Genomic DNA, 26265 nt, shown 5'->3' with positions numbered 1-26265 from the left:
CACCCATCTATCTGTCTTCTCCATCCCCAGCTTCATCTCTCTCACCTGGATGACACCATCAGGCCCCATGTGATGTCTCCGCTCTCTCCCAAACTTCCCACCTCTGTAGGACTGCAGTCTTCAGCACCTGAAAGCTCAGCTCACTGCAAATCACTCCCCGGCTACTCACAGCCTCTGGACCCAAGTCGTCAAGTCTCGGTCTGGCATTCACGGTCCCCAGGCTGTCCAGCGTGCCCCCTCTGCTCCAGACCACCCCGTCTTTCATCATCTCCCTCCACACCCTCCTTCTTACCTCCCCGCCTTGCCCAGGCTGTTTGCTCTTCTTTGGAACGTCCTGTCTCATCTGCTCCACCAGCTGGAATCCAGCCCTTCCTTAAAGGCCTGGTGCACAGTCTACCCCCTGCTACCTTCTCTGACCACTCCAGCCCTCCCCCCAGCTCCTGGCTGCAGTGTCCACCCTGGACTGTTCTCTCATTTTTGGCCGCCTGTAGGGATCATCACTCTGACTCAAGGGCTCCACTCAAATCCCTGAAGAAGGAAAGAGCCAGGGGTTAGAGGAGAAATGGAGTCTCCCTTCTCGACAACCTCCTACACTGCGCCTAGCTCCAGTCAGTCAGTGCTTTTCAAATGCTCCCGGGATGACTGGGGGAGCTGTTTGCAAGTCTTCCTCAGCCTCTGGAGAGGTGGCTTTGGAGATATTAGGATGGCTGAGGAAGGTGACAGTGGCGGTTAGGACAGCAGAAGAGGGATGGGTAAGGTGCCACCGTCTGACCCAGCCTAGAAGGGCTCTGTGTCTGACAATGTGGCAGTACTAGGGACGAAGTAACAATCTGAGTGGGGAGGGAGCCATGTTTAAGCAAGGTCTTGTGTCGTCTCCAGGCAGCAATCCTCTAGGGGTGAAGAAGTTGGGGTGAAGGATGAAGGGAAGGCAGTGGCGTCGGCAGGAGAAAAGTTGTCCGAGGCAGCGGAGGATGTTTCAACGGGGGTCTCCCCAAGTCACAGCCCCGTCACCAGAGCGGGTAGTGAAGGGTGGCAGTGGGACGTGGCCCATAGCCCAAGTTCTAGGGCCCTCGCCCTTTCCATTACTGCTCTGGGACTGGCCCTGTTGTCACAGCTTTCTTTGCTGTGACCAAGTGACCATCAGGGGCTCTCTGAGGGGGCCGGGGGGCTGGCAGAGCCCCCTCCCCCTAGTGACTTGCTAGATGACTTCCTGCTTGGTGATGGTCGGCTGTGGGATTGCAGAGGGGGGCTTGACGATTGTGGCGATGGCTCCCGGCAGGAGCTTGTAGGGCTCAGACCCCGAGCCACCTGGCGGCGAGGGCTGTGGAGTCTCAGGGGTGGCTGGAGGGATAGAGAGACAGACAGGGGCTGCTCAGAATGCCAGCCCTTTGGGGAGTAAACGAAGAGTCCTGGGAAAGTTCGTCCCCCTCTCTGAGACTTAGTTTCCTCTACTACAAAATGAGAGAATTAGACTAGATTCTCTCTAAGGTCTCCTACGGCCCAAACCTTCTGAGTCCCAGATCACCAAGTCTAAGTTCCATGAGGTCTGGAAGGCTGTGGCTGGGTCAGGTTCTGTGGTCAGAACCTTTTGCCCAAGTCCCCATAGCCCCCATCTCTTCCACCATTTGACATGGAGACTTCAGCTGCTGCTCTCAAACCAGAGCCCGAGTTGACTCTCCCTATGGACAATGGGGCATGTGACAGGAATATCCTTTCTTGGAGAAAAGGAACAGCAGTAGATGCGACCCGAGGGTCTGGCTAACTGGTTCAAAAAATACCATTTCTTTGACCTTGAGGCAGCTGAGTAACAGAAACTAACGGCCCCAGCGCCATTACCAGTTCAGAAAATAATTTTGACTATGACCCACTTGGCCAACTTTATTCAATGGCCGGCTTTCCCAAAGAACAATCTCAGTGAAATGCAACCTCATCTTAGTGGGCCACCTCATCCCAACGATAATCTTACTCTTTGAAGAACTTTGCCCGATGACAAACTCACTCTTGGGAGATATCACCTCAGAGGACAATCTAGCCCAGTGGAGGTTCTCATCCAATGAATGGTCTCACCCAACTGTCTAATGGACAGCCTTACCCAATTGGGCAGTCTTACTTCAATGAACAATTTTACCTAGTGGACAACATCACCTAATGGAATTCTCACCCAATGGGCAGCCTCACCCAGTGGATTGCCTTATCCCAAGGGCCGCTTCATTCAGTGGAGACCGTCCATCACCTCAGTGAATAAACAGCCTTCACAATGGATGTCTCACCCCTCATTCCCTACCTTGGAGCACAGAGAACTGTTTTATCCCATTTCCCATCTTCTAGACCCGACCTTCTCCAGATTCCCTCTTAGGCCCCAACCTCACCCCTTCCTGGGTAAAGCCCAATTGCCCACCTGCCTGCCCCCTGGGTCGGGGCCACTCACACATCTGTCCGTTGCTGAGGTGAGCAGGCATCGTGTTGGCAACAATGACGTTGGTGCCCATGTGTTCCTGCATCAGGTGAGGGTGCAGGGGGTGATGGGCATGAGGTGCATCACTGGAGGACCCTGCAGGTAGAAGGGGTACTCAGTGAGGATGAAAGAGTCTGGGGTAAAGTCCATGGGCCTTGAGGCACCATCTTCTTCCAGTGTGGCCGATCTACCTGCCCATCCAATACTGACAGTGCCTGTTGGGCTCCTATTTCCAGATTAGTAAACGGGGGCTTCCATTCCTATCCACAGGCTTCATGAAGGTACGGAGAGGACACAAAAACCAAGAGAATAAAGTGATTTGAAAGAAACAAGGAGCGTCTAAAGAAGCTGTGAGATCATTTAAATATTGCAGCAAGCACTGTATTGATTACATGTTAATATAATGGATTCAATCAATGGCTCTCAAAGCTCCTTGGTGTGCGAGTCCTTCAACCATTTGGTCCCAACTCACCATTAAGCCTCACCCCCTTTATCTGAAGCCCAAATGACCTACTTATAGCATCGATGTGTCCCCTGTACTGTCCTAGCTCTGTGCTTTTGCTCCTGTGTCACTTCCACTAAAGACGCCTTCTACCTCCCCTTCCCCCGCTCCCCCAATATCCCTAAGTCCAAATTCCAGCTCACAGATTTCCTCCTTGGGGAAGCCTCTCCTGATTCTCCCCAGTCCAGTAGGAAGTAAACCTCTCCTTCCTTGGAATTCCCGTCGTCATTTATCTGTAACCCATCTTTTGGGAACAATCACTTCTGTCTGTGAGCATTACAATTACAGGTGTATTTTTCTTCTCTCTTTGAGGTCCTAGCAAAGTGTCTGGAACACAGTAACTGCTTCAAAAAATGTGTCAGAGAATGACAGTACCATATATATAAGGTCTGGTAATAGGCTATGTTCACTAATATGACAATGATGGAATTTTAGGGCTTGCAAGGGGACTCTAAAGTGTACCTGTTGCAGTGATAGCTATCAATTATTGAGCACCTATTAGGTGCCAGGTACTGCTTTATAGCACTTTTCATGTTTGACATAATTTAATCCCCACAGCCATCCTGTACAGTGGGTATCATTATGAACCCATTCTACAGATGAGATTATAGGACCCGAAGAGATTAATTATCTTACTCATGTTTATCTGGCAACAGAACACAAGCTCCTTCCTGACCCTGATCTCAGTGACACCTGATTCATTACGACCCCATATTCACAGGGTCAAAGTGAGAATGAAATGAGTTACCATATGACAGTGGTTCTCAGCTGGGGGTGATTTTGGTCCCACAAGGGACCTTTGAAAATATGTGAATATTTGTCACCACTGAAGGAGTGATACTGGCATATCTTGGGTAGAGGACAAGCATGTGGTTAAACAAGGTACAGAAGAGCCCCCTCAGCAAAGAATTGTCCAGTCCCAAGTATCCGCTGAGGTGGAGAAACCTTGTCCTTGGCCATCACCAGTAACTGTGTCACCTCCAAAATCTTCAGTTCAATCATCTTCACTTAGACCCTGCCTCTTACCTTTCCAGCTCACTTCCTCTAGTACCATCACCACAAAACGTCTTCAGCCCTATTGATGCTGTCATTTCACTGACCCCCACTTTTCACTCTTGTCACCCATCCATATTCCTCTTAGTTCAGCCCAGATTCCGTGGTACATCGTTACGATCACCCCCTTGCAATCATCCTCAGCTCTCTCCCAGGTCCCCTTCTTAGCAAAACATTGTCAAAGGGCGGTATACTCTTGCTATCTCCACGTCTCCACGTTCCAACTCACTCACTCTGTAATACCCGCTCCCCTGCCTCAAATCTGGTTTCCTTTCCCACGGTCTCCTGACACTGCTCTCAACACAATCGCCAAGAGCCTCCTTCTCCCTCCTGTGAAATTTAACACAATTAAATGTCTGTCCCCACTAAAACACACTCTCCTCTTGGATCCTGGGACTCTCCCTGGCTTTTCTCCTATCCTCCCGGCTAGTCTTCCTCTATCTCCTTCTTTGGCACCTAGTTTCTGGGACACCACGAAGCTGCCTCTCATCCTCACCTTTGGGCTTGTTTGAGCAACAGACATGCATCTGCCTCCTGGATAACTCAACCTGGATATCTAACAGTCATCTCAAGCTTAACTAAAGTCTAACATGGATTCCTCACCACCACCACCATCCCCAGCCTCCAGCTGTTTTTTCTCAGTCTTCCCCATCTCAGTAAATTACTCCACCACCATTCCCGTTCCTCAAAGCGAACATGTAGGTTTAATCCCTGATGCTTCGCATTCCCCTCACCGCCCCCATCTGATCAATCAGTAGATCCTGTGGGTTCTTCCTCCAAATAGATGTTCAAGTTCATCTATGCTGATCAATTTCCAGTCATGCCTTAGTCCTAGCCTCCTTGTCCTTCCCCTGATTGGAGACAGTGACATGTCTCAGGGGTCTCCTGTCTCCACTTTGCTCCCCTGAAATTCACTTTCTACCCAACAATCAGGATAGTTTGTTTAAAACATTAGTCTGATTTTTCAGTCTTTTTATAAGAGTAGTGATGAGAATACAATGCAAATTTCTGACCATAGCCTTTAAGACAATGTTTATGAGTTGGTTTCTGCTCAATCTCTACCTTTATCTCATGTAACTCCTCCCGTCTCACAACCTTATCTTTCTTGAAGACACAAGCCTCCCCTGCTTCAGGGCCTTTTGCACTACATCTCTTGGAATGTTTCTCTCTTGGCTTTTAAATGTTCTCTTTCCTTCCATCAGGTCCGTGGCATAAAAGTCACTACTTCAGTGAAGTCTCCCTTGGCCAACCTATCTAAAGAGGCCCCTTTTCAGTTATACTCTATCATATTACCTGGTTATTTCAAAATCTGTAGCTGCCCTCTTTATTATATACTTGATAATCATCTGTTTCCACGAGCCTTTATACACAGGGGCAGGCGCACGCACACTCATACACACACACTCATACACAACCTCCAGGAGGACAGAATCTTGTTCTCTGTTGAAACTCCAGCACTTAGAACAGTGACTGGAACATGCTAGCTTCTCAGCACCCGAATTAACAGACCATTATCCCCATTTTCCTGATGAGGAAACTGAGGCTCAGGTAGGTAAAAGGATTTGCTGAAAGCTACAGAGTGAGGAAGTGATGGAGCTGAGAGGTGAACTCAGGTCTGCCTGAGGCTTGTGTCTTGGAGAGGCCGCCCACCCCAGCCCCGCCCACCTCTCATCCCTTCCTGGGCCGGACACGGACCTCCCAGCAGCATCTCCTGCAGCAGGTTGTCGATCTTGGCCATGCCAAAGAGCTTGATGAACTGGATCTGCTCGATCATCTGCCAGGTGATGCTCTGTAGGGTGGGCAGCAGCAGCAGCAGCTCGCCGAAGCGGCCGCGTGAGTCGTACTGGCGGTCGTTGATGTAGTCCTCCAGGCTCACCTGCACCTGGGAACGCAGCCTCTTGATCTTGCCCGGGTCGCTCAGCCCCTTGGCATCTGCAACGGGAGAGCTTGTGCAAGGGAGGCAGTGGGGGTCACCTGGAGCATCTGGGGAGGTGGGACCCAGATGTCCCCTTACTCCTGAGGCCCTGATAGGGGGACCTCGTGGCCCAGGTTCACATAGGGAGTCCCCAGCAGCGCTGGGGCAAGGATTCACGGTCCTCAAGAATCAGAGTGCGCTAATGCGAGCTGTAGCTTCCCGGACTCAGGCAGAAAAAGGTTTCTGTCACATTTCCTAAGATGCAGAACTGGGAGAAAGAAGTGGAAGATGGGGGGGCAGGACTTCAGGAACACACCCAAGAGGGTACCTTGCAACCTTCTCATCTTAAAGATGGGGAAATCGAGGCACGGAACAAGGAAAGGACTTGGCCCAAGCCACACAGCCATTTGTTGGCAGACCCTTGATGTGAATTAGGGCTCCTGACTCCCAGGTAACGTCCCGCCATCCAGACCTCAGCACACACTGCTTCTGCTGCCTTACAGTAGCCTCCCCTCTTCTCTGCTCCCTTGCCTGTGTCATCTTGGGGTCTCAGCTTAATTTACACTTCCTTCAGGAAGCTGTCTCCATTCCACCCTCCAAAGTCTGCACTCTCAGTGTCCATGGTGTCCCCAAATTTCTGTGGCTCTTCCATCACTACTGAGCACACAGGATGTAATTGTCTCTTCCACTAGCACAGGCTCCAGACACGCAGGCTCAGCGGCCATGGCTCACGGGCCCAGCCGCTCCGCAGCATGTGGGATCCTCCCGGACCGGGGCACGAACCCGCGTCCCCTGCATCGGCAGGCGGACTCTCAACCACTGCGCCACCAGGGAAGCCCTCTTTTGTCTTTTTAAACCCACTACTTAGCACCATGTGTTGTCAATATTTGTTCAATAGATAATTAGATGAGAGGATGGGTACATGGATGGAAGGATGAATGAATGAATGAAAAAAAATCAATGGATACATTCTAGATCCTTAACTAAGAAGGTGATTCAAGTGGTCATCCAATAGTTAATCTCAACCGTCATGGAGGTAATACATTTATTTCCTCTTTTATTTCCTCTTTTATGGATAAAGTAAGCAGCAGAAAGAGAACTTCACCCACATTTCCAGTCCAGGGCTTTCTCTTCTGGGCCACGTTTGTGCATTCTTTCATTCAGTCAATAAATATTTATTGAGCACAACCCACGTGCCCGGCCCTGTCCTAGTTCACCTGCCCATCCAAGCCAGGTTGCTGACCCTGACTCAGCATCAGTAATCCTGCACATTTTACTGAGCAGTTACTATCCATCTAGCTCCGTGCCAAGCACCACAGGGGATGCAGCCTGGGCCAGGCTCTCGAAGAAACTAGAACTAGAAATCTTACCCCCTCAAGAAATGGGGAATAGTGTGTGGTAGGTAGGAACATGGGCTTAAGAGCTGGATAGTCTGAAGTTCAAATCCAAGCTCTGCCATTTCCTGGTTGTGTGACCTTGGGCAAGTTAATCGATCTCCCTGTGCCTCAATTTTCTTATCTGCAAAATAGTGATCATGACAATTCCTACCTCACAAGTAAGAAAGCGAGAACATCCACAGGAAGCGCTTAGAACGGAGCCTTAGCGAGCACTCCATAAACAGTGCTCATTTCCTCTGTGTCACTATTTTTACTAGAGGCGATCTCCATGCAAGGAGGGCCTGGCGCTAAGAACAGCATCTGGCACACAGTAGGTCCTCTCTCACATGGAAGGAGGGAAGGAAGCCAGCAGGCTTTTGCAGCCCAGGCAACCATCGTGACATTGTGAAATGAAATCACACTTTGCACAAAGACACAACTACAACAACGTTGTATAAAAGTGCAGGTGTGGGCTTCCCTGGTGGCGCAGTGGTTGAGAGTCCGCCTGCCGATTCAGGGGACACGGGTTCGTGCCCCGGTCTGGGAAGGTCCCACATGCCGCGGAGCGGCTAGGCCCGTGAGCCATGGCCGCTGAGCCTGCGCATCCGGAGCCTGTGCTCCGCAGCGGGAGAGGCCACAACAGTGAGAGGCCCACGTACGGCAAAAAAAAAAAAAAAAGTACAGGTGGAAAGTCAGTAGATGGAATGGGGAGAGTGGGGTGCATAATCTTTATCCTGCTAATGAAAGGTTAGGAGGTACTGCCTACAGGTAATGGGACAAGAAATAATAGCATAAGCGCAGGACATTATATAGGCGAACAGTAGAGACGCTGAAATAGCAAGAAAAATAGATTAGGAGGAGGGGGGAGAAAAGATGGGAGTGGTGATAGAGAAAAGTGCAATCCTCAGCTATCACAAGAGGGAAAATATGTTCTAAAATGGATAAACCAAGGAATAGAAGGGTTAGCATTTTATTTAGAGCTGGAGAGGTAACTGCCAGAAGAAACAGTAAAAAGAATTGGAAACGGTTCCCCCATGGGGAGTAGGCTTTGGACAGGAAAAGTGTGGTGGGGAAGACTACTTCCATTTTAAGTGTGTGTGAATATTATTTCGATAAAAAATTTTTTTGAGGGAAAGAAAAGAAGGATGGTAGGAGGTAAGGAGCAGAAAGCAGGGAGGAAGGGAAAGAAGGGTAAAGTGGGAAAGAAAAAAACCAAGCCTCTGGAGTCAGTGCACCCTATCAAGTCATTTCAGCCCTTTGAGCCTTGATTTTCCTCATCTGTTAAATGGAGCTAATAGAAATGGCCTCTCCTGGTTGATGTACTAAAGAGATGAGGTGGTAAACTCAGGGTACATAACCCAGTAGGAGAAGTTTGGCAGAGGGTCCGGAGCATCAGGGGAGGGTGGGAGGTCTGGGCTGTACCTGGGTCAAAGAAGATGATGGCTTTGAGGCAGGCATACTCATTGTCATCGATCTGCAGCTCCTGAAAGGGCAGCACCAGCTCATCCAGGATGCGGATGGACACACGGCTCATCTCTGCCAGCTCTGGGCAGTGCCGAGGGACGATGTAGTCATTGCCTGGATGGGTTGGGAAGGAGAGGGGATGGGGAAGCCACCTGGGTGTACCCCTCTCCCCTAGCTTTGGACAAGCCCTGCCACTGGCAGTTATAATGCAGCTGGTGCCCATGGGAGGAGGGGCCTGTGGGAATTGTCACACCCATTTTACAGATGAGGAAGCTGAGCACCTGATTAAAGGAATGAGTTGCTTGCAGTCACTGGACTGGGCCTGGAGCCTGACTTCCTAGGACCCCTTTCACATCACCCAAGCTCCATTCTTCAACATGACAACAGACCCACAACACTGATGACACTAAAGGGCCACTTGGGAGGCATAAAAGCACCAAGGATAAGGGCTCAGTTTCTGGAACAAGATTGCCTGGGTTGAGTCCTGCTTCTACCACTGACTAGCCAGATATATTTGGGTAAGTCATTTTCTGTGCCTCAGTTTTTCCATCTATAAAATGGGAATAAATTACAGAGCTTACCTCATATGGTCGTCATATTAAAGGAGTTAGTATTTGTAAAGTACTCAGACTAGGGCTCACGGTGCGCCCTATATAAGTATTTAAAATAATAAACAAACATGCTATGAAGGCATAGGTGACATAGACTGGGGGTTTGTGCCATTCCTGGATGTCTTTTGCTCCTACTCCAGAAAGTACACCAGAATGCACAGGTTACTCCAGGGCTAACCCTGACTGTGCTCTAACTTCCATGCTGGGGAATTGAGTTCTTCGAGTCCACATTTCTTTGCATCTGAGTGGGGTATCCAGGTGAGAATACTGAGGACAGGACCATTCCTGATCTTTCTCCCTCACTCCTGCACACTACCATGGAAATCTCCCATGCCCGGGTGTGCTCCATGCTGGGCACACCCTCTGCAGAGCCCTGGCTGGGCAGACAGTATCCTCACCTAGAAGCAGAACGTCCTTGAACACCATGGAGCGCTTGGTGGCTCCGAGCAGCAGGTGCTCGCCAGCATGGGCTCTGAGCAGGGCCACCTGGAAGAGAGAAGGGATGGCGTCCGGTGTCCACACCCCTGGGAAGGTGTCCACACCCCCGGGAAGGCTGCTCCCGGCCAAGTCAATGACCCTGGGCAAGTCAGCTTAATGCTCTCCTTGCCTTTACCTGCCTGAATTATAAAATGGGTATCAGAAAACTGCTGCCTTGGAACTTCCCTGGTGGTCCAGTGGTTAAGACTCTGCATTTCCACTGCAGGGGGTATGGGTTCAATCCCTGGTCAGGGAACTAAGATCCCACATGCTGTGCAGTGTGGCCAAAAAAAACCAAAAAAAGAAAAAAAGAAAAGAAAGAAAAAGAAGAGAAAACTGCTGCCTTCCTCCCATAACGGATAAAACTGCCTGGAAGGGTAAAGAACATGTGCTCAGAGCCGGGAGACCAAATGCTGAGCCTGTCCTTGAATTGCTGTGTCCAGGGTAGCTGCTGCTCCCCTCTGGGCCTCATCTGCATGGCTGGTAAAACTAACAACTGGGTATGTGGGTTTTTTTTTAGCAGAAACTTAAAGGCTTTCATCAGACTCTCAAGAGGGTCTACAAACCCAAAAAGTTCTAAAACTTTTAGAGCTTTTTCCTGAATTCCTACCCATGGATAAGCTATGAAAGATTATGAAGACTGTTTTGTAAAAACGCAGATTCTCAGGCCCTACTGCCAGAAAGGCTGATTCTGTATGTCTGGGGTGGGCCCAAGAATCTGAAGTTAACAAGCTCCTTGGTTGATTCTGATGCACCGTTGTGTTTGGGAAATCATTACTCCGGGAGATCTCCAGGGCATCCACCCACTTGACGCCGGAAGATTCTAGATTCTGAGAAAGCGTTATAAGAATCTGGACATGGATGTTGCTTCCCGAGGCAAAGGTGTGAGCACTGGTCCTTGGCAGGAGATCTGCTTGACCGACCCCTTCCCTACAGAGAGGACAGGGAGGCCTTGGAAGAAGACTGAAGTCTGAGGTGGGAGCCCTGCCAGCGCACGGGAGGACATCGCTTGCCCTTTCAGAACCACCTGCTTCAGTGCTTGCATGAGGACCAAAGGATGGGGCTGGTCAAACAGTAGCAGGCTGGTAGCCTCAAGGATCTTATCTGCAAGGTTGGGTTGGGGAGTTTGGAAGTGTTTTAGCAGGCTAAGCTAGGAGGCAAAGATGCTTTTATTCATTAATTCATTGGATTGCTCATTCTTGTAGTCGTCAAATGTTGAGTATCTACTAAGTGCCAGACACTTGTTTGGGGACACAATGGTGAAAGGAAAGCAAAGGAGGGAGGGAGGAGGAGAAAGGAAGAAGGAAGGAAGGAAGGGAGGGAGGGAGGGAGGGAGGAAGGAAGGAAGGAAGGAAGGAAGGAAGGAAGGAAGGAAGGGAGGGAGAGAGAGAAGGAAAAAATAGATTGATGGAGGGAGGGAGGGAAGGAGAAAGGAACGTGAGGGTCATGTGATAAAGAGCAATGAGGCAAGAGCAACTACATTCGATGAGGAGATCATAAAAGGCCTCTCCAAGGAGGTGAAGTTGTTCTAAGGCACGGAGGATACCTGGCACATAGTAAGCATTCGATAAACATTTGTTTGAATGAAGCAGGAAGGAATAGGTGAATGGATGAGCCAACTACTTAACATCCTCTCCAGATCGAGCCCCTCCTACCGCCATGCCCTTACCTCATCTGTTCCCCCATGGTTAAGCCTGGTGAGGGTGACGGGAAAAGAGGAGAAACGGCAAACAGCCTTGGAGGCGAGAGCTTCCTCTCCACGACCAGGGCAAAAGGAAGCCACAAGATGCTGATTACTGAGCACTTCCTATACGCCAGGTGCCATGCAGGACTTTCGTCACTCACCCTAGTGCCTCTGCGATCAAGAGGCAGAAGACCTGGATTCACACCCTGTGGCTGCCTTGTTCTGTGACCTTGGGAATATGGCTCTTTCTCTCCAAGCCTTAGTCCCCTTATCCAATGCTACCCAGCCTTCTAGGTTTCAATGGGTTGATGTCCAAGACAAACCAAGAAGCAAACAAACTTGGAAGGTGGTTCCTGGGGCAACGTCGACAGACAGTGCCCCCAATTCTCCCAGGTGTGCCTCACTCATCTTGGGCAAGATGAGCTCCTTATACGCCATGAATGGGGAGCTGGGAACCCTCCTGACCCTGGGTCTAGCCCCCTAACATGGTGGCTGTTCTGGGGGCGGGCAGGCAGGGGGGTGGTGATGTTAATGATTATTCTGTGTTACTGGCCACCCATCACTGCTCTCTGAGAATGCTCTGAGCCCCAGCCAGGAAGGTTTGGGTGGGAAATCGAGGTTAACAATTGCTTAGCTTCGGGGGGATCTTGTTGCCCTGTTGAGCCCCTGGGAAGGAACAGGAGGGATTAAACATTAATGCAGACTCTCCAGCAGAGGGGACCAGGGCCAGAACATGAGGAGCAGGGGAAAGGCAGGGGCCGCTCGGCCGAGATCCCTGCCTTGTCATCCCTTCCAAAGCAGAGAGGAATCCAGGCGAGAGGGCGTCTGATCTAGCCCCCCCATGAGGGTGAGGGCCAGCCTAACCAGGGTTTTCACAGCGTGTCCCACCAGGTGATACTAACGTACTCCAGGAGAGCCTGGGCATCAGAAGCCTTCGAGAAGCCCTAGGCTTCCCAAAGTTCCATAGCTGCCCTGCCTGAGGACTTCTCAGAAACTTTAACAGACAGACACGTGTTGCCAATCTTTTGTGCAAATGTGTAAAACAGAGAAGCAAATGCACCAGGAGCTGGTACCTGGAACACTACCCATTGGTGTCCCTCAGCTTCCCTTGGAGCTGAGAAGGTGACCCAGCCCAACTCCTCTTTCCCAAACAGGGCAAGTGTCTGCAGAGGCCTCAGGGGTGCCCTGGGCAGGCACTACCATTTACAGTATCTCAGAAACTCAACTGTCCTCAGCCCCCGCCCCTTCAGCCCCCTTTTTCCCCTGGGACATTTTTTGGTATTCCAAAGGAGGTGCTTTGGGAAATAAAATGCTGAGTTAAGCCATCTTGGTGGGATACAAGGAAGAAACTGACAGTTAGGGAGGTCCGCTGTGGCCTGGGACTGTGTAGGTGTCCCATTACATGATTCACGCTTCTCAAACGGTAAGTGGGAGATTGGGACGGACATGTACACACTACTATATATAAAATAGATAACTAATAAGGACCTACTGTATAGCACAGGGAACTCTACTCAGTGCTCTGTAATGGTCTATACGGGAAAAGAATCTAAAAAAAAAAAAGTGCATATACGTATATGTATAACTGATTCACTTTGCTGCACACCGAACTAAATCAACCATGCTCCAAAAAAAATTTTTAAAAATGGCAATGTCCCTCAATCCTCCCAACAGCTTTCCGAAGTGGATATTACAATTCCTACTTTACAGATAAGAAAATGGAGGCTCAGAGAGGGAAAGTAATTTGTCCAGGATCACACAGAGAACCTATCTTAGAGCAAGGGCTCAAGCCCAAACCTCCTGATCCCTGCCCCTGACCCCCTACCAACATCCTCCCCAGGAGAGCTGCCTGGGGCAGTGGTGCAGTGGCTACTAGCCTGGACTTTGAAGCTTGTCTGCCTGTTCTAATACCAGCTGTGTTGGATACTAGCTGTGTGATCTTGAGTAAGTTACTTAACCTCTCTGTGCCCCAGTTTCCTCACCTATAAGATGGTCGTAATAGCACTGATCCCCTAGGGTTGTTGGAAGGATTAAATGAGCTAATATTTATAAAGTGATTTAAACAGCTCCAGGCACACGTGAACACTGTGTATGTTTGTTAAATAAAATCAAACCAGTCCAAGGCTATATCCCAGGTGGGCCAGCAGGACCCACCTGCCCAGGGCCCGCACTGCCCGCAGACCGTGTTCACCCTCACCTGGTCGTCCAGGGGGAGCTCGCAGAAAGCTGGGATGTACTTGGCCCACTCGACGAGCACCAGCAGCTGCTCTTTCATGGACTCACACACATCCGCGATGCTGGCGATCTTCTTTGCCCGAATGTCACCATTGATTCCAGAGACAGGGGAGGTGATCTGGGGGAGATGAAGGAAAATGCTGGGGATGGCCGGGCCCTCCTTATATCCTCTGTCCCCTGCACAGAGCCCCCGCCCCGGAGAGTTCTCCTGTCTGGAAAAGGGCAGCTGGACTGTGGGTGCCTTCTCAGCTCTGAAGGAAGCTCAGGGAAAACCGGAAAGGGAGGATGCTGAGGAGGCAGTTATGGGGGAAGAAGCTCTCTCTGGGCCTTTATCTGCTGCCTGCCCCGTGTGCCCTCCTCCACCAGCTCCTTTGAACCCCAAGGAACCCCTCAGCCCTAGAGGAGAAGCAGAGCAAAAATCCTCATCCTCATCGGATAAGTGGCGAAACCACTGCCCAGAGAAGTGCTGTGACTTGCCCAAGGTCACACAGCAAGGGGTTGGCTGAGCCCCATGGGCTACTCTGTCCACTTGTCCACTCCTCTTTTCTCTTGGGGCTAAGCTGATCTCAGGCCCTCAGCGAGGGAGAAAACTGCTTGGCTTGCAGAATGCAGGCCCCACAGGGCCCCTGAGCGCCGGCTGTGGGTCTTCGCTACTAAACCGGCTGAGCGACCCTGGTCTCAGTTTCCCTTCTGTGATAGCTGAGGGCCCTCCCATCTGCTGCTCCAGGGCCTGGCTGGGGAGGTCAGGGGTGGAGTTGAGATTCCTCTTTGGGGCGAGGGATCCCCAGGTGGGTGGATCCTGGTGGATCCCCAGTACCTGCTGGGACAGGACCTCGGCCTGCAGGAGCGCGTTGATGGAGGGCAGGCTGCTGTCCTCGTAGCTCGACCTGCGAGTGCTGATCCGGTCCCGTTCGTTCTGGACGGCTGTGAGGAGGCAGAGAGAGGTGGGGGTGGGGGGCTCCCGTGACATGAGGGGTGGCTGAGGAGCAAGGGGAGGTGGCTGAACCCAGAGGGAAGGACTGCAAGGCTGGCCTGGAACAAAGGAAACAGGGTTGGAGGTGGGAGTTGGGGGGCGCTGGGGAGCGTCCAGAGGGCAGAGCCCAGATCAGCATGTGGGAACGGGGGGAGATGGGTTCTGGCCCAGCTGTGGGAGAACTTGCCAAGCACCACAACTGCCCTGCACACAGCTGGGTGGCTGTAGGAGTGACCCAGCCGTCACTGGAGGCATGTAAGGTCGTGATGACTTGGCAGAGGGCTCAAGGTGGGTCTTGAACTTTGAAGAGGGGATCTGTCTAGATGACAGGCTTTCAAGCTCCGTTTTGAAAAAGGGTCCCTTTCTTTCCAGATGAAAGTGTATGAAACAAGCAAAATGAATTGCTCTGGGTGACGGAGATGGTCAGGGATTCCTGAATGTGGAGGCAAAAGGCCTGGAGGCCTTTGTGGAGGCAAAAGGCCCCACCTGCCCTCAGCCATCAGCAGGAAGTGCATGTGCTCTAGACAAACCTCTCAGGAGCAGCTCAGGAAAGCTCTGGCTCCCTCCTGACCGACTGCGGGGCCCCCTGCCAGGAACTCAGAGACCCAGGGCCTCCATCCACCAGGGCCTCACCCGCCCCCCGGCCATCCCCATCCTGGCCTAAGATGTAAGGTGGTCCTTCTGCTGCCCTGGCCTGGCCCTCGGAGTCCGGGAGGCCTCACGGTGGAATGTTTTTGAAGCTGGAAGGAGGGAGGACGAGGCGGCAGGAGACCTGGGTTCCTGTCGGGATTCATCCCTCACTCTCCATGTGCTGGTGGGGGTCACATCCTCTCTCTGGGCCTCGGTCTCCCCATCTATAAGCTTTTCCCTCCAAACCTGCTCCTCGGGGTCTTTCCCACCCCAGGAACAGGCAGGTTCTTTCTTCCTCCCAGCCTGGGAGTCTCACTATGTGCCTTTTTTCTCACACTCCAAATTCCATCAGAAAGCTTTGCAAGCTCCATCTGCGGCTCCCGCTCCGGGCTGCGCCCTGGGGCAGTTCAGACCCTCCTCACTGGTCACTGTGCTTCTGGCCTCGCCCCTGCAGTCTGTGCACCTCTCGAAAGACAAAGGGATCCCCTAAAACCCAACTCAGGTCATATCCCTCCACTGCTCAAAACCAGGACCTCCCCATCATACCCGGAGTAAAGAGACAATTCCTCGCAATGGTCCTGTCTCTCCCATCTCGCTTTTATTCTCTCTGCCTGTCAAACCTGCCTCCCCGCTGTTCTGGGACTCACTCGGCCACTCTCCCTCAAAGCCTTCCCACGGCTGTTCCCACTGCCTGGAATTCTCTTCCCCTGCAGCTAAGCTGCTTCTTCTTCATTTACTCACGTCTTTGTGCAAATATCACCGTCTCAGTGACACCTGCTCTGACCATCCTGTCTGATGTGGTATCCCTCCCACAGGCTCTGCCCTTTCTCCAGCCTTAATTTTATTTTTTTGCTGTACACGGGCCTCTCACTGTCGTGGCCTCTCCCGTTGTGGAGCACAGGCTCCGGACGCACAGGCTCAGCAGCCACGGCTCACGGGCCCAGCCGCTCCACGGCATGTGGGATCTTCCCGGACTGGGGCACGAACCCGTGTCCCCTGCATCGGCAGGCGGACTCTCAACCACTGTGCCACCAGGGAAGCCCCTTCTCCAGCCTTATTTTTCTTCTTGGTACTTACTCTCTGTTTCCTTCTTCACTCTCTGTCTCTCTAAGAGAAGAAAAGCTCCAGAAAGCCAGAACATCATCCCTATTGTCCGCTGCTGTAGCCCCAACAAGTAGAACAGAGCCTGGCGCACAGTAGGTGCTCAATAAATATCTGTTGAGTGGCTGAAAAAAGGCGCAGGATGAGACAAGCTCTGATTCTTGGGCACATCCTATGCCCCGTTTCTCAATGGAACGTTGACATTCCCGCTATTCAACTCTCTCCTGATTTCACACATTGTTGAAATCAGAGAATGAAAGTCAGATAGTGTACAGGGAGCCCGGGAATTTAGTGGGATATGATAGAGGTCCCAAGGTAAGAAATCTCCTCTCCCCAGACCCACCGTCCTGGACGGATGCCAGCTCCCAGCACCGCTCCCCTGCCCGAGTCCCGCCCCGCCCGCAACACCCCTCCCATGGCTACCAGCCCGCACCCACCAGGGCGCCAAGTGGCGGCCTAAGAAAAGGGCTGCTGTCAGCAGCTGGGGATTGGGCTCCTCAAGGTTAGGCCGGTGTTATCAGTGCCCGGCGCGAGCTCAGTCACGGAATGATGTTTTCCACATGTTTGCTCAGTATTAGCAGGGTCGGGGACCTAAGGTAACTTCTATTGAATATTAACCGGCCCGGGCAGAGGCGGAAAGGAGCACCAGCCTGTCTTCCGAGAGAACCCCTGAGTCGGGGCGTAGGGGAGTGCTGGGCCGGGGTTCCCAGGAAGGGCCTCTCAGACGGCCCCTGGCCTACCGCCAGCTTGCACCTCCTGCACCCCTGGCTCTGCGTCCTGGGCTGGACTTCCGACGCCAAGAGTCAGACATTTGTCCTGGGTCTACCAGCAGGGGCCCAGGAAGGTGTAGGTTTAGAGGAAGAAATTTGAGACCGGCTGTTGAGCCCACTGATTCCCCAGATTTCTTCCCAGAGTCTTTGTTCTTTCAGGGAACCCACTTCTGACCACCGTGGAATAGCCTCTGGCCAAACTTATAAGACTTTGAGGTCGAGAGGAAGTTTCAGGAATCTCGGCCGAGAAGGTGCCTCCCAAGGCCATCACTACTAGATTTCATCCAGGGACCTGGTGTCTGCTCAGCTCTGGGGAGGCTGAGCTCTAGTCCTGCCTTCCCCCACCCCGACCCAATCACATCACCTCTCTGGCCTCAACTTCTGCATCTGTAAAATGGGGAGGGGGTAGATCTGATGACCTCATACACAACTGACTGGTCTATAAATGCTATGTTTGCGGCCCATACCTTCCTGTCCTCAGGGGCAACTTTTGAGTTTTAATCCCTGGATCTTCCTAAGGCCATCGAGGACGGGAAATAAAAACTGGTCCCAACTCTCCTGATCACTGGGGCTTCCACCGAGAATCTCTCTTGACCTCCCACCAGGCCGAGGAGGGGTGTTGGGACTGTAAGACTTAGGTAGAGCTAGTAATGTCCTGACTCCCAGAACCTGACCACAGTGGCAATGGAACACGTTGTTACCCTGGCCTGTTCTCAAAGCAACCAAGCAACTGCATGTGTCATGATCTCCTGGTTAACCCAAGCATGTAAATAAGCACCAACCTTTACTAGCCCACACTCACTTGCCATCGGTCAATTCTCCTATCCTCCTGGAGTAACGCCACCTTCTCCAAGACGAGAAGCCATTGGCTATTCTCAAGCCTAAGCTAAGGCAGAATGGCCGGGGGCTCTCCCTCCCCTTCCAGGAGCCAGGATCTGGGCCCGCTGCCTCTGTGGCAGCCCAGTGGGAGGATCAGGGAACAACTACACATGTCCTGGTGGGCAGTATGTACTTGTACGGGTAGATCAGTGGACGTAAAGGTAGACTCAGAGCTGGAAGGGTTCGTTATCCACCCCTGTCCTTTTATAGATGTGAACACTGGAGCCCAGATGGGGCAGAAACTTCCTCGAAATGACACGTGAAAGTGACTCTGAATATTTAACAAGAGACATCTATAAAGACCATCCAGATGCAGGACCAGGCTACCTACAGCCTAGGAAGGTAGCCGTCTGCTCAGGTGAGCTGCCAACCTTTCTTCCACCTGCCTGTCACAAGGCCTGGAATTTTAACATGAGAGATTCATTCTCTCAAACCTAAAATCTTAGGCTGTCGGGGTGATTTATAGAATCACTGGCTCTTAGACTATAGCTCTCAATCTTTTTCTTGCCTCCAGCCGTTCAGGCATGCCTCATATTCCCATTCATAACATTTCTTTCTTTTTTTTTTTTTTGGCCACGCTGCGCAGCATGTGGGATCTTAGTTCCCCGACCAGGGATCGAACCTGTGCCCCTGCACTGGAAGCATGGAGTCTTAACCACTAGACCACCAGGGCAGTCCCCCATTCATAACATTTCTCATTCCACAAAGTCGTTCTCAAGTTCAAGGTGAGACTGGCTCAATCCCATTGATAACTGGGTAGGGGAGAGCAGTGGGGCATCTGCCTTTTGAAAAAGGCCCTCCCCGACTTTGAGGATAACTGAGGTCTGGATGAGAGAATTGTGTTGCTGCGAGCCAGAAGGGGCCTTGGAGACCACGCACTCCTTCGTGAGGATCACAGGCCCAGGTTTCCCAGCAGGGCTAGTGAACTCTAAGGGCTCTGTAGGGATGAGACCCAGAAGCTGTTTCCCAGGGAGGGAGAAGAGAAAACAGGGGCTCAGAGGTAGAGTCGGGGAGGGGAGACAAGCAAAGCCAAGTTCCCGTCCTTCTCAGTCTGCCCGGGGAAGGCTGGGTCCCAGGATCCTGCTGCCGCATAGGGTGGGGTGGGGTGTGTGTGTTTGTACAGAACTAGACCAAGGGTTTTGGCTGCTGTGCCACAGCTGCGGGCTGGAAGTGAAGGTCTGGGAGCCAGTCCCAGGGCTGGGAAAAGTGAGTTGAGCAGAGAAGGAGACAGAGATTTGAAAATGAGCTCAAGTTACCCAGAGAAGCGGTTAAAAGATGTTTGCCTCCTGAGCTTAGGCTGAAAAACTTTTAAACATTCCTGGGGTCTGGAGGGCACAGTAGGCAGCACTGAGGTATCGTCTAAACAGCAATGAACTCGGGTCCAAAGCTCTGGGTTCAAACCTCAGAGCTTGTCTGACCAGCTGTGGGGCCTTGGGCAAGTTGCTGAACCATCCTGGGTTCCCTCGTCCATGAAAAGCAGGAGGGATAACAGTGCCACACAGGGCTGTCATGAGAATGAAAGGAACTATCAACTGTGGAAATGCCCAGCCAGGGGATTGGTATCTGCTGGTGGCAGGAGGCCAGGGAGACCCGAATAAACATTGTGTCCCAGCGTTCCCATCCTCCTCCACCCAGGATGAGTCTGGGGCCTTGTTCCCTCTTCCTAGAACGGGAGAACGCTGGGTCACCCGATGCCCAAGAAGGAAGATTAAGAAACTGCTTGCGGGGGGCTTCCCTGGTGGCGCAGTGGTTGAGAGTCCGCCTGCCGATGCAGGGGACACGGGTTCGTGTCCTGGTCCGCGAAGATCCCACATGCTGCGGAGCGGCTGGGCCCGTGAGCCATGGCGGCTGAGCCGGCGCGTCCGGAGCCTGTGCTCCGCAACGGGAGAGGCCACAGCAGTGAGAGGCCCGCGTACCGCGGGGGGAAAAAAATAAAAAAACTGCTTGGGGAGGAAGCTCAGCTACAGAACTCTCGCACCCCCGCCCCCACTCCCATTTGCTGAGTCTGGGTGGTGGGTCCTGGATGTTCGTAGTGCCGTTCTCTACACGTTTCCTAATGTTTGAAACAGTATATTAAGAAAAAGCACCCAACTCGGCTGCCTCGTGTTGGTAAAGGCAGGCAGGGGTGGTGGCGCTGGGAACCTGAGTAGCTGAAAGTGGGAGCTTATCTCTTGGAATCTTTCTCAAGACCAAGCCCAGCCCCTCCCTATGGTCAGATTTTCAGGCCCTCCCTCCTCTCAGCCGTTAGCCAGTCACCCTGGGGCCTGTCACCAAGTCATAAAGTTGTGGCCGCAGTTGTAAATGGCTGCCGGGAGCTTGCGGGTGCAGGTGGGACAGTGGGGTGGCAGGGGGAGGGTCGAGGCTCACCTTCCTTCTTCATGCCAGCCCGGAAGCACTTCTTGAGCCTGCAGTAGCGGCACTGGTTCCTCTTGTCCTTGTCCACCACGCACTGCCGGCTAAATCTGGGGAGGGCTTTGGATGGTTGGGTAGAGAAGAGACAGCCTTCCCCCTCTCAGGTCTGAACCAGGATCCTGGCCATCTGGTTGACCTCCAGCCTCTTTGTTCAAACCTTTCATCCCAGGAGTTCTTCTGCTAACCAACCAGGAGCTGGAAAGGCCCTATGGACTCTCTGAGAGCCCAACCCTGTCCCGCTAAACATGGGGAAACTGAGGCTCAGAGAGGCGACACGTGGCCTCAGACCACTCAGCTGCAAGTACAAGGCACTGCTATTTCCAGCATATCCTATAAAATCCCAGAGCCCAGAGTGGGCTCTTGATTGTGGATCAGTGTCAATACTTGGTCCACATAAGCCACATTCTTGGCGGGGGGGATATGGAATAGAGGCAGTACCCACAGTGGTTATGGGTGGGACCCTGAGTGTCAATCTGGGCTCTGACATTGATTCAAGCTGGGTGACCTTGGGCAAATTCCTAGTCCTCTCCAAGCCACAGCTTCCTCATCTATAAAATGAGAATAATAATAGTAACGACCACAGCGGGGTGTTGACAGGTGACAATGAGATAATTACCTTAATGGGGCTCAGCACACAATCTGTTCATAGTAAGGGCTCGTAACTGACAGCTACCATTATTTTATTATTGCTGTTACCCAGAATGTGAGATGCTTTGAAGGAGGGATCTCCAAGGCCTTGAGAGAGGTGGAAAGGCCGGGGCCAATCCCCTATTTGCCCCAGAAAAAGCACCAGGTTGGGGGATGGTCCTCATCCTCTGAGGCTTCAGAGATGGCTTGATCCTAAACCACATGGGTCCCCATTTGCTAAATGGGAAAAATAACAATGAGCTTCTGGGAACGGTTAATACAGGCAAAGACTTAGTATGGTGCCTGGCACATGGTAAGTACTCAATAAATGTCAGTCTATGGCTTTATGATCAATAAATGAAGTTTCTAGAATAGATGTTCCCATCTGGATCTGCAAGGACTAAGAAATCAGAGGAGGCTTGAAGGGCTTGAAGGGCAGATGCCTCTGGGACCTATTCAGAGAGAGGACAGACCCGGGGGGACATTAGCCCAAGTGCACCCATTTCCCAGCCCGAGAAATCAACGTTCCTCACCTGCAGGAGTACATGTGGTTCTTCCTCACACTCCTCCGGAAGAAGCCCTTGCAGCCGTCACAGCTTGAGGCACCATAGTGTTTGCCTGTGGCCCGGTCCCCACAGATGGCACACAGGGCGCTGACACCCAGGCTGTTGGGTGCGTTGAGGTTGGTACCTTCTGATGGGGACGTGTCTGCACCACAAAAGAAAAGTGAGGACACAGCGGGGGCAGAAAGTCACCTCCCGGAGGCCCTGCTCTCCTGGTGGTTTAGATTCAGAAACTGAGATGAGCATTGTGGGGACCTCCCCAGGGCTTCAGCCTCAGCTACGCCCAGGTGCTGTCATACTCCCTCCAAGAACTTGGGCAAGTTCCTCGCCATCTTGGAACCCCCATTTTGCATCTGTAACTTAGGGACGGTTGTGGCACTGACTTCACAGAGTTGTTTGCAAAGGTCTGTTCCTTCCCATCGTGGAGACCGCTAGCCCCAGCTTTTCTCTGGGAAGGAACGAAAACCTGGCTGTCTCCTAGGATGCATCGGACCCTTGTAGACCCTGATTGGCTGGGTGGAGGGGACTGTGGGAGGGGCAAATATTCCCCCAGCATCTGCCCAGAACCAGGTCCTGTTCCTCACTCCTCACTGAGTGAACAGGTCTGGGTGGCTCTCAGCTTGGTACCCAGGGGCCCTGAAACTCTCCCAGGGAACAGGAAGACATACATCAAGGACAGTGGCTCGTTTGCCCTCCTGGGAGGATCATGGCAAGGATCTGAGCACCTCATAGCAAAAGCTACTGCATCTATGTAAATGTGAAGAGGGGAATAAGAGGCAGGCGGCTGGGGTCCTGGGTACTAGTACTGCTACCAACTTGCTTGTGGCCTTGGGACAAGCTCCTTTTCCTTGCTTCAATTTCCCCTGGGCCTCAGTTTCCCTAACTGTAGAGAGGGGCAGTTTGACTGGTCCAGTTGTTTTCCATTTTTTTTAAGTTTCAGCAGCTGAACCCTCTTTTTTGTAAGCAAATCTTCCACCAAGGATAGACCTCTTAGAGAAGTTGACAAGCACTATCGACCATCTCCCCAGAAAAATGCCTACATACGCACATCTCACAAAGTCACACACACACGTGTTTTCATAGAAACCCTGAATCCAATCTTGAATTCCTAGGGAACATCTAGCTAAGAACTGGAGAGGGATATAATGCTGTAGTTAAGAGCACAACCTCTATAGCCCTTCTGCCAAGTTTAAATCGTAGCTTGCCCACCTCTTAGCTGTGTGACCTTGGTTGCATTAATTTACTTCTCTGTGCCTTCATTTCCTCACGTGTAAAATGGGGAACATGATAATCCCCAGGTCTGTTATGAAGATTCAGTGAATCAATATATGTGAAGTGCTTGGCACATAACAAGCACTATATCAGTGTTTGTGAAATGAAAACTTTTCTGCAGAAGAAAACTCTGGGAGCAGATGACTTCCAGCCTCCAAGCACAAGTGGACATCTCATTGCTGCTGTGGCCTAGCTGAACATCACCTAGACTCCCGAGGGTGCCCAGGAGTGCGGCCCCCTCCACTTGGTGAATTATTCCTGGAGATGGGGATAATTGTTAAACTGCGTTGGTGCCCTTTCTCCCTCAGCCTTGCCTCCTCCAACCCCCAGGAGAGCTGACCCCACAACTCAGGCGGAGGCTGGGGGAAGGGGCTCCCATATCCTGGGCAGGATAGGCTGGGTGATGCCAAGTGTATCACCCCACTCCCGGGGTCAGCTGATGCTGGGTCAGCTCCCATTCTCCAGGTGAGAACATCAAGGCTCGGAGAGGACAGGACTTGCCCAGAGTCATCACATTGCTGTTAAGTAGAGGAACCAGATTTATGGTCCAGGTGTGAGGGCCAGTGCTGGCCTCTGGCCAGTGCTGTCCTTATTGGGGTGTCTGCTGGGGCCTCTGATAAACAAGGACTTCTGCCACTTCTGAATCAAGAGTGGCAGGCAGGTAGGGAGCTATCTTTGGAGCCTTCAAGCCTCCAGCCCAGGATGTATGCAAAAGACAACCCCAACTCTCAACCCACTTCAAACTCCAAGGGAGAACGTAGACTCTTCTTAGAGATGCTCAGAGTTCCTGAGACGACTCATGCGGGGCCAGGACCAGTTACCAGCGCTAAGCACTCAGGTGCCTTATCGCTTTTTTTTTTTGCGTTACACGGGCCTCTCCCATTGCGGAGCACAGGCTCCGGACGCACAGGCTCAGCGGCCATGGCTCACGGGCCCAGCTGCTCCGCAGCATGTGGGATCTTCCTGGACCGGGGCACGAACCCACGTCCCCTGCATCGGCAGGCGGACTCTCAACCACTGCGCCACCAGGGAAGCCCCAAGTGCCTTATCTTATTGGATCTTCTGGTTAGCCCTGGGAGGCAGGCGCTATGATCTACTCCCACTTTACAGATGAGAAAACTGAGGCTCAGAGAGGAAAATGGCTTGGCAAGTTCACACAGGTAGGAAGGATTTATGCCAGAATTTGAGGCCCGATCTTTCTGGCTCCAGAGCTGGAGGCTGTCCTGTCTTCAGAACAGCCGGTAAGGAGCCTGGCCTCTGTCTCAGGAACACACAGTTCTCGGGAGCTGGAGATATGCGCTTTGAAGGGGTGATGGGGGCAGCCCAGGGCTGGGCGGTGACCAGGTGTGGCAGCGCACACTATCCCTCTGGGGTCACACAGACCCTGTCTAGTGCAGCAGCTTCTTGTTTACCATTTCCTGTGTGTTTTCCCCTCAGTTCCCTCACGTGATACCCGGACACTCCTAAAAGCCGGCCGGCCAGCTGGCCTCAGGTGACTAAGCCCATTTTGTAGAATATACAGAGGCCAGGAGAGGGGAGGTGACATGCCCAAGGTCACACAATGAGTGAATGGCAGGGGGAGGCGAGCAGCTGGTAAGACTGACCACGGGCAGTGCCCACTGACCACGGGCAGGGCAGACACCTCTCTCTGGCTGAGCTGAGCTGACCCAAGTTCTACAGACCTCAGCTGAAGCCGCGGAGCCATGGAAGGAAGGCAGGTGGAAGGCCAACCTCGGCCAGCTGCCCTCTCTCCTGTGAGGCTGGCCTTCGACCAGTCAGGTCCCGGCATCCTGGCTTCCAGGCCTCCTCCCTTCCCCCATCTCTTTGTACAGGAGACCCCCCCCCCCCACCTTCAAATGTGCTCTAGGTGATATGGGAGTGTACGTATAAACCTGGGGAGAGACACACAGGCAACACAATCTGCTCTAAGACAAATGGACCTGTTGCTGATGTGAATCTCATTTGTTGAATGGCAACCCTGCACATCACGTGTACACAATCACATGTGCTCTGGACCCCTGAGGGCAGGGATGCACACACACACACAAGCAGGTATAAACAGGATGCCCAAACGGGACATACACCCAGGAAGCTCGGGGCACACAGACCAATCCACATCCACAGACCACGTGTGCAAACATCCACAGACACACGTACACACACTCATCACCGCTCACGGACATAAGCAAGGCAAACGCAGGCATTCCCTAGAGACACCAACAAACACAGACCCACTCAGTGAACAAATGCAGCTAGAAATAAGACACAGAACACGCACACACAGACGGGCGAACACAAACGTGCAAGTGGATTCCCGGAAACACATGTTTGCAACACACTGCCACCTGCCCACACGCGTACACGGAAACTCATGCATGCACGCCAAGAGGAGGTCACGATCGCACACCAGCGCGCACGCACACGGCACACGCACTACTGATCCGCGTCTCATTTAGCAAAACCTCCCTGAGAACTCCATTTTCTCTGAGTGGGGCGTTCACCCCAGGAAAGTCCCAAAGATGCCCTGAAACACAGCTGTACCTCCATCCACCGTCCCCAGGGACAGGACGTACCTTTCCCTCTCTCTGGACCTAGAAGGGACCACGTGGACCAGTTACTGGAGCTGGACACCAAGAGGAAGCTCCCATGAAGTCCCCGCTCCCAGTGACACGCTAAGCGGGGACAGCTTTGGTAACGGGGACCACAGGGGCCTGGCAGGAATACCTGGGACCTCCTTTTGCTGAAGATTTGCCCTTGCAGCACCCCCCCAACCCAGAATACCTCTGGTCACTGTACCTGGGCACATCTGCTTCACCTGGCAACACCTGTGCTCTCACCTATGGGACCAACGTGCTAATCTATCATTCTCCCAGTCCCAAATTGAGTGCTGAAGACTCGCTCCCGTACCTGGGCACACCTGCCAACTGGCACACCTGGGCACACCTGCCGCCACCTACCATTGCCCATCGTCAACACCTGCACATTCTCAAACTCCAGGGTGGTGTAGGCTGGGTCCAGCGCAGCACTGTAGTCGGCCATGTCCATGTCGACAAGGGTTTTGGAAAGGCGCATCCTCCCCTCTTCACACCTCGGCCACCTGCCCTGCCCAGGATGCCCACCCCGAAGGCTCTGGGCCGAGCCCCAGCCCCCGCCCTCCGCCCTCCCACTGCCTCCTCCCAGGTGCCCTCTCTGCCTTCCTGCGTTTCAAACCGTCCTCTGGGAGGATCTGCCGGGAGTCTTGGCCTAGCCCCTGCGAAGGGGTGGAG

The 26265-nt window shown here is 52.5% G+C and overlaps 1 protein-coding gene across 2 annotated transcripts; it reads right to left on the bottom strand.

The window, feature by feature from the left end:
* Nucleotides 1-301: 301 nt before the first annotated feature.
* HNF4A (hepatocyte nuclear factor 4 alpha) lies at nucleotides 302-26071 on the bottom strand. Of its 2 annotated transcripts, none has more exons than XM_033839691.2 (10): nucleotides 25957-26071; nucleotides 21698-21872; nucleotides 20493-20587; nucleotides 14590-14696; nucleotides 13735-13890; nucleotides 9775-9862; nucleotides 8724-8879; nucleotides 5706-5942; nucleotides 2399-2551; nucleotides 302-1341 (listed from the first exon to the last, which is right to left on the bottom strand). In XM_033839691.2, exons 1-10 carry the CDS (start codon nucleotides 26069-26071, stop codon nucleotides 1199-1201), a joined length of 1425 nt encoding a protein of 474 aa, XP_033695582.1. In that variant the 3' UTR covers nucleotides 302-1198. The 2 variants fall into 2 exon arrangements, with proteins under 2 accessions (XP_033695582.1, XP_033695583.1); XM_033839692.2 differs by having other exon boundaries at nucleotides 2429-2551.
* Between the last annotated feature and the right edge of the window lie 194 nt (nucleotides 26072-26265).

The sequence above is a fragment of the Tursiops truncatus genome, chromosome 15 (assembly GCF_011762595.2).
Source record: "Tursiops truncatus isolate mTurTru1 chromosome 15, mTurTru1.mat.Y, whole genome shotgun sequence".
NCBI lineage: Eukaryota > Metazoa > Chordata > Mammalia > Artiodactyla > Delphinidae > Tursiops > Tursiops truncatus.
The sequence above is the reverse complement of the archived record's forward strand: the minus strand, read 5'-3'. Positions and strand labels throughout refer to the sequence as shown.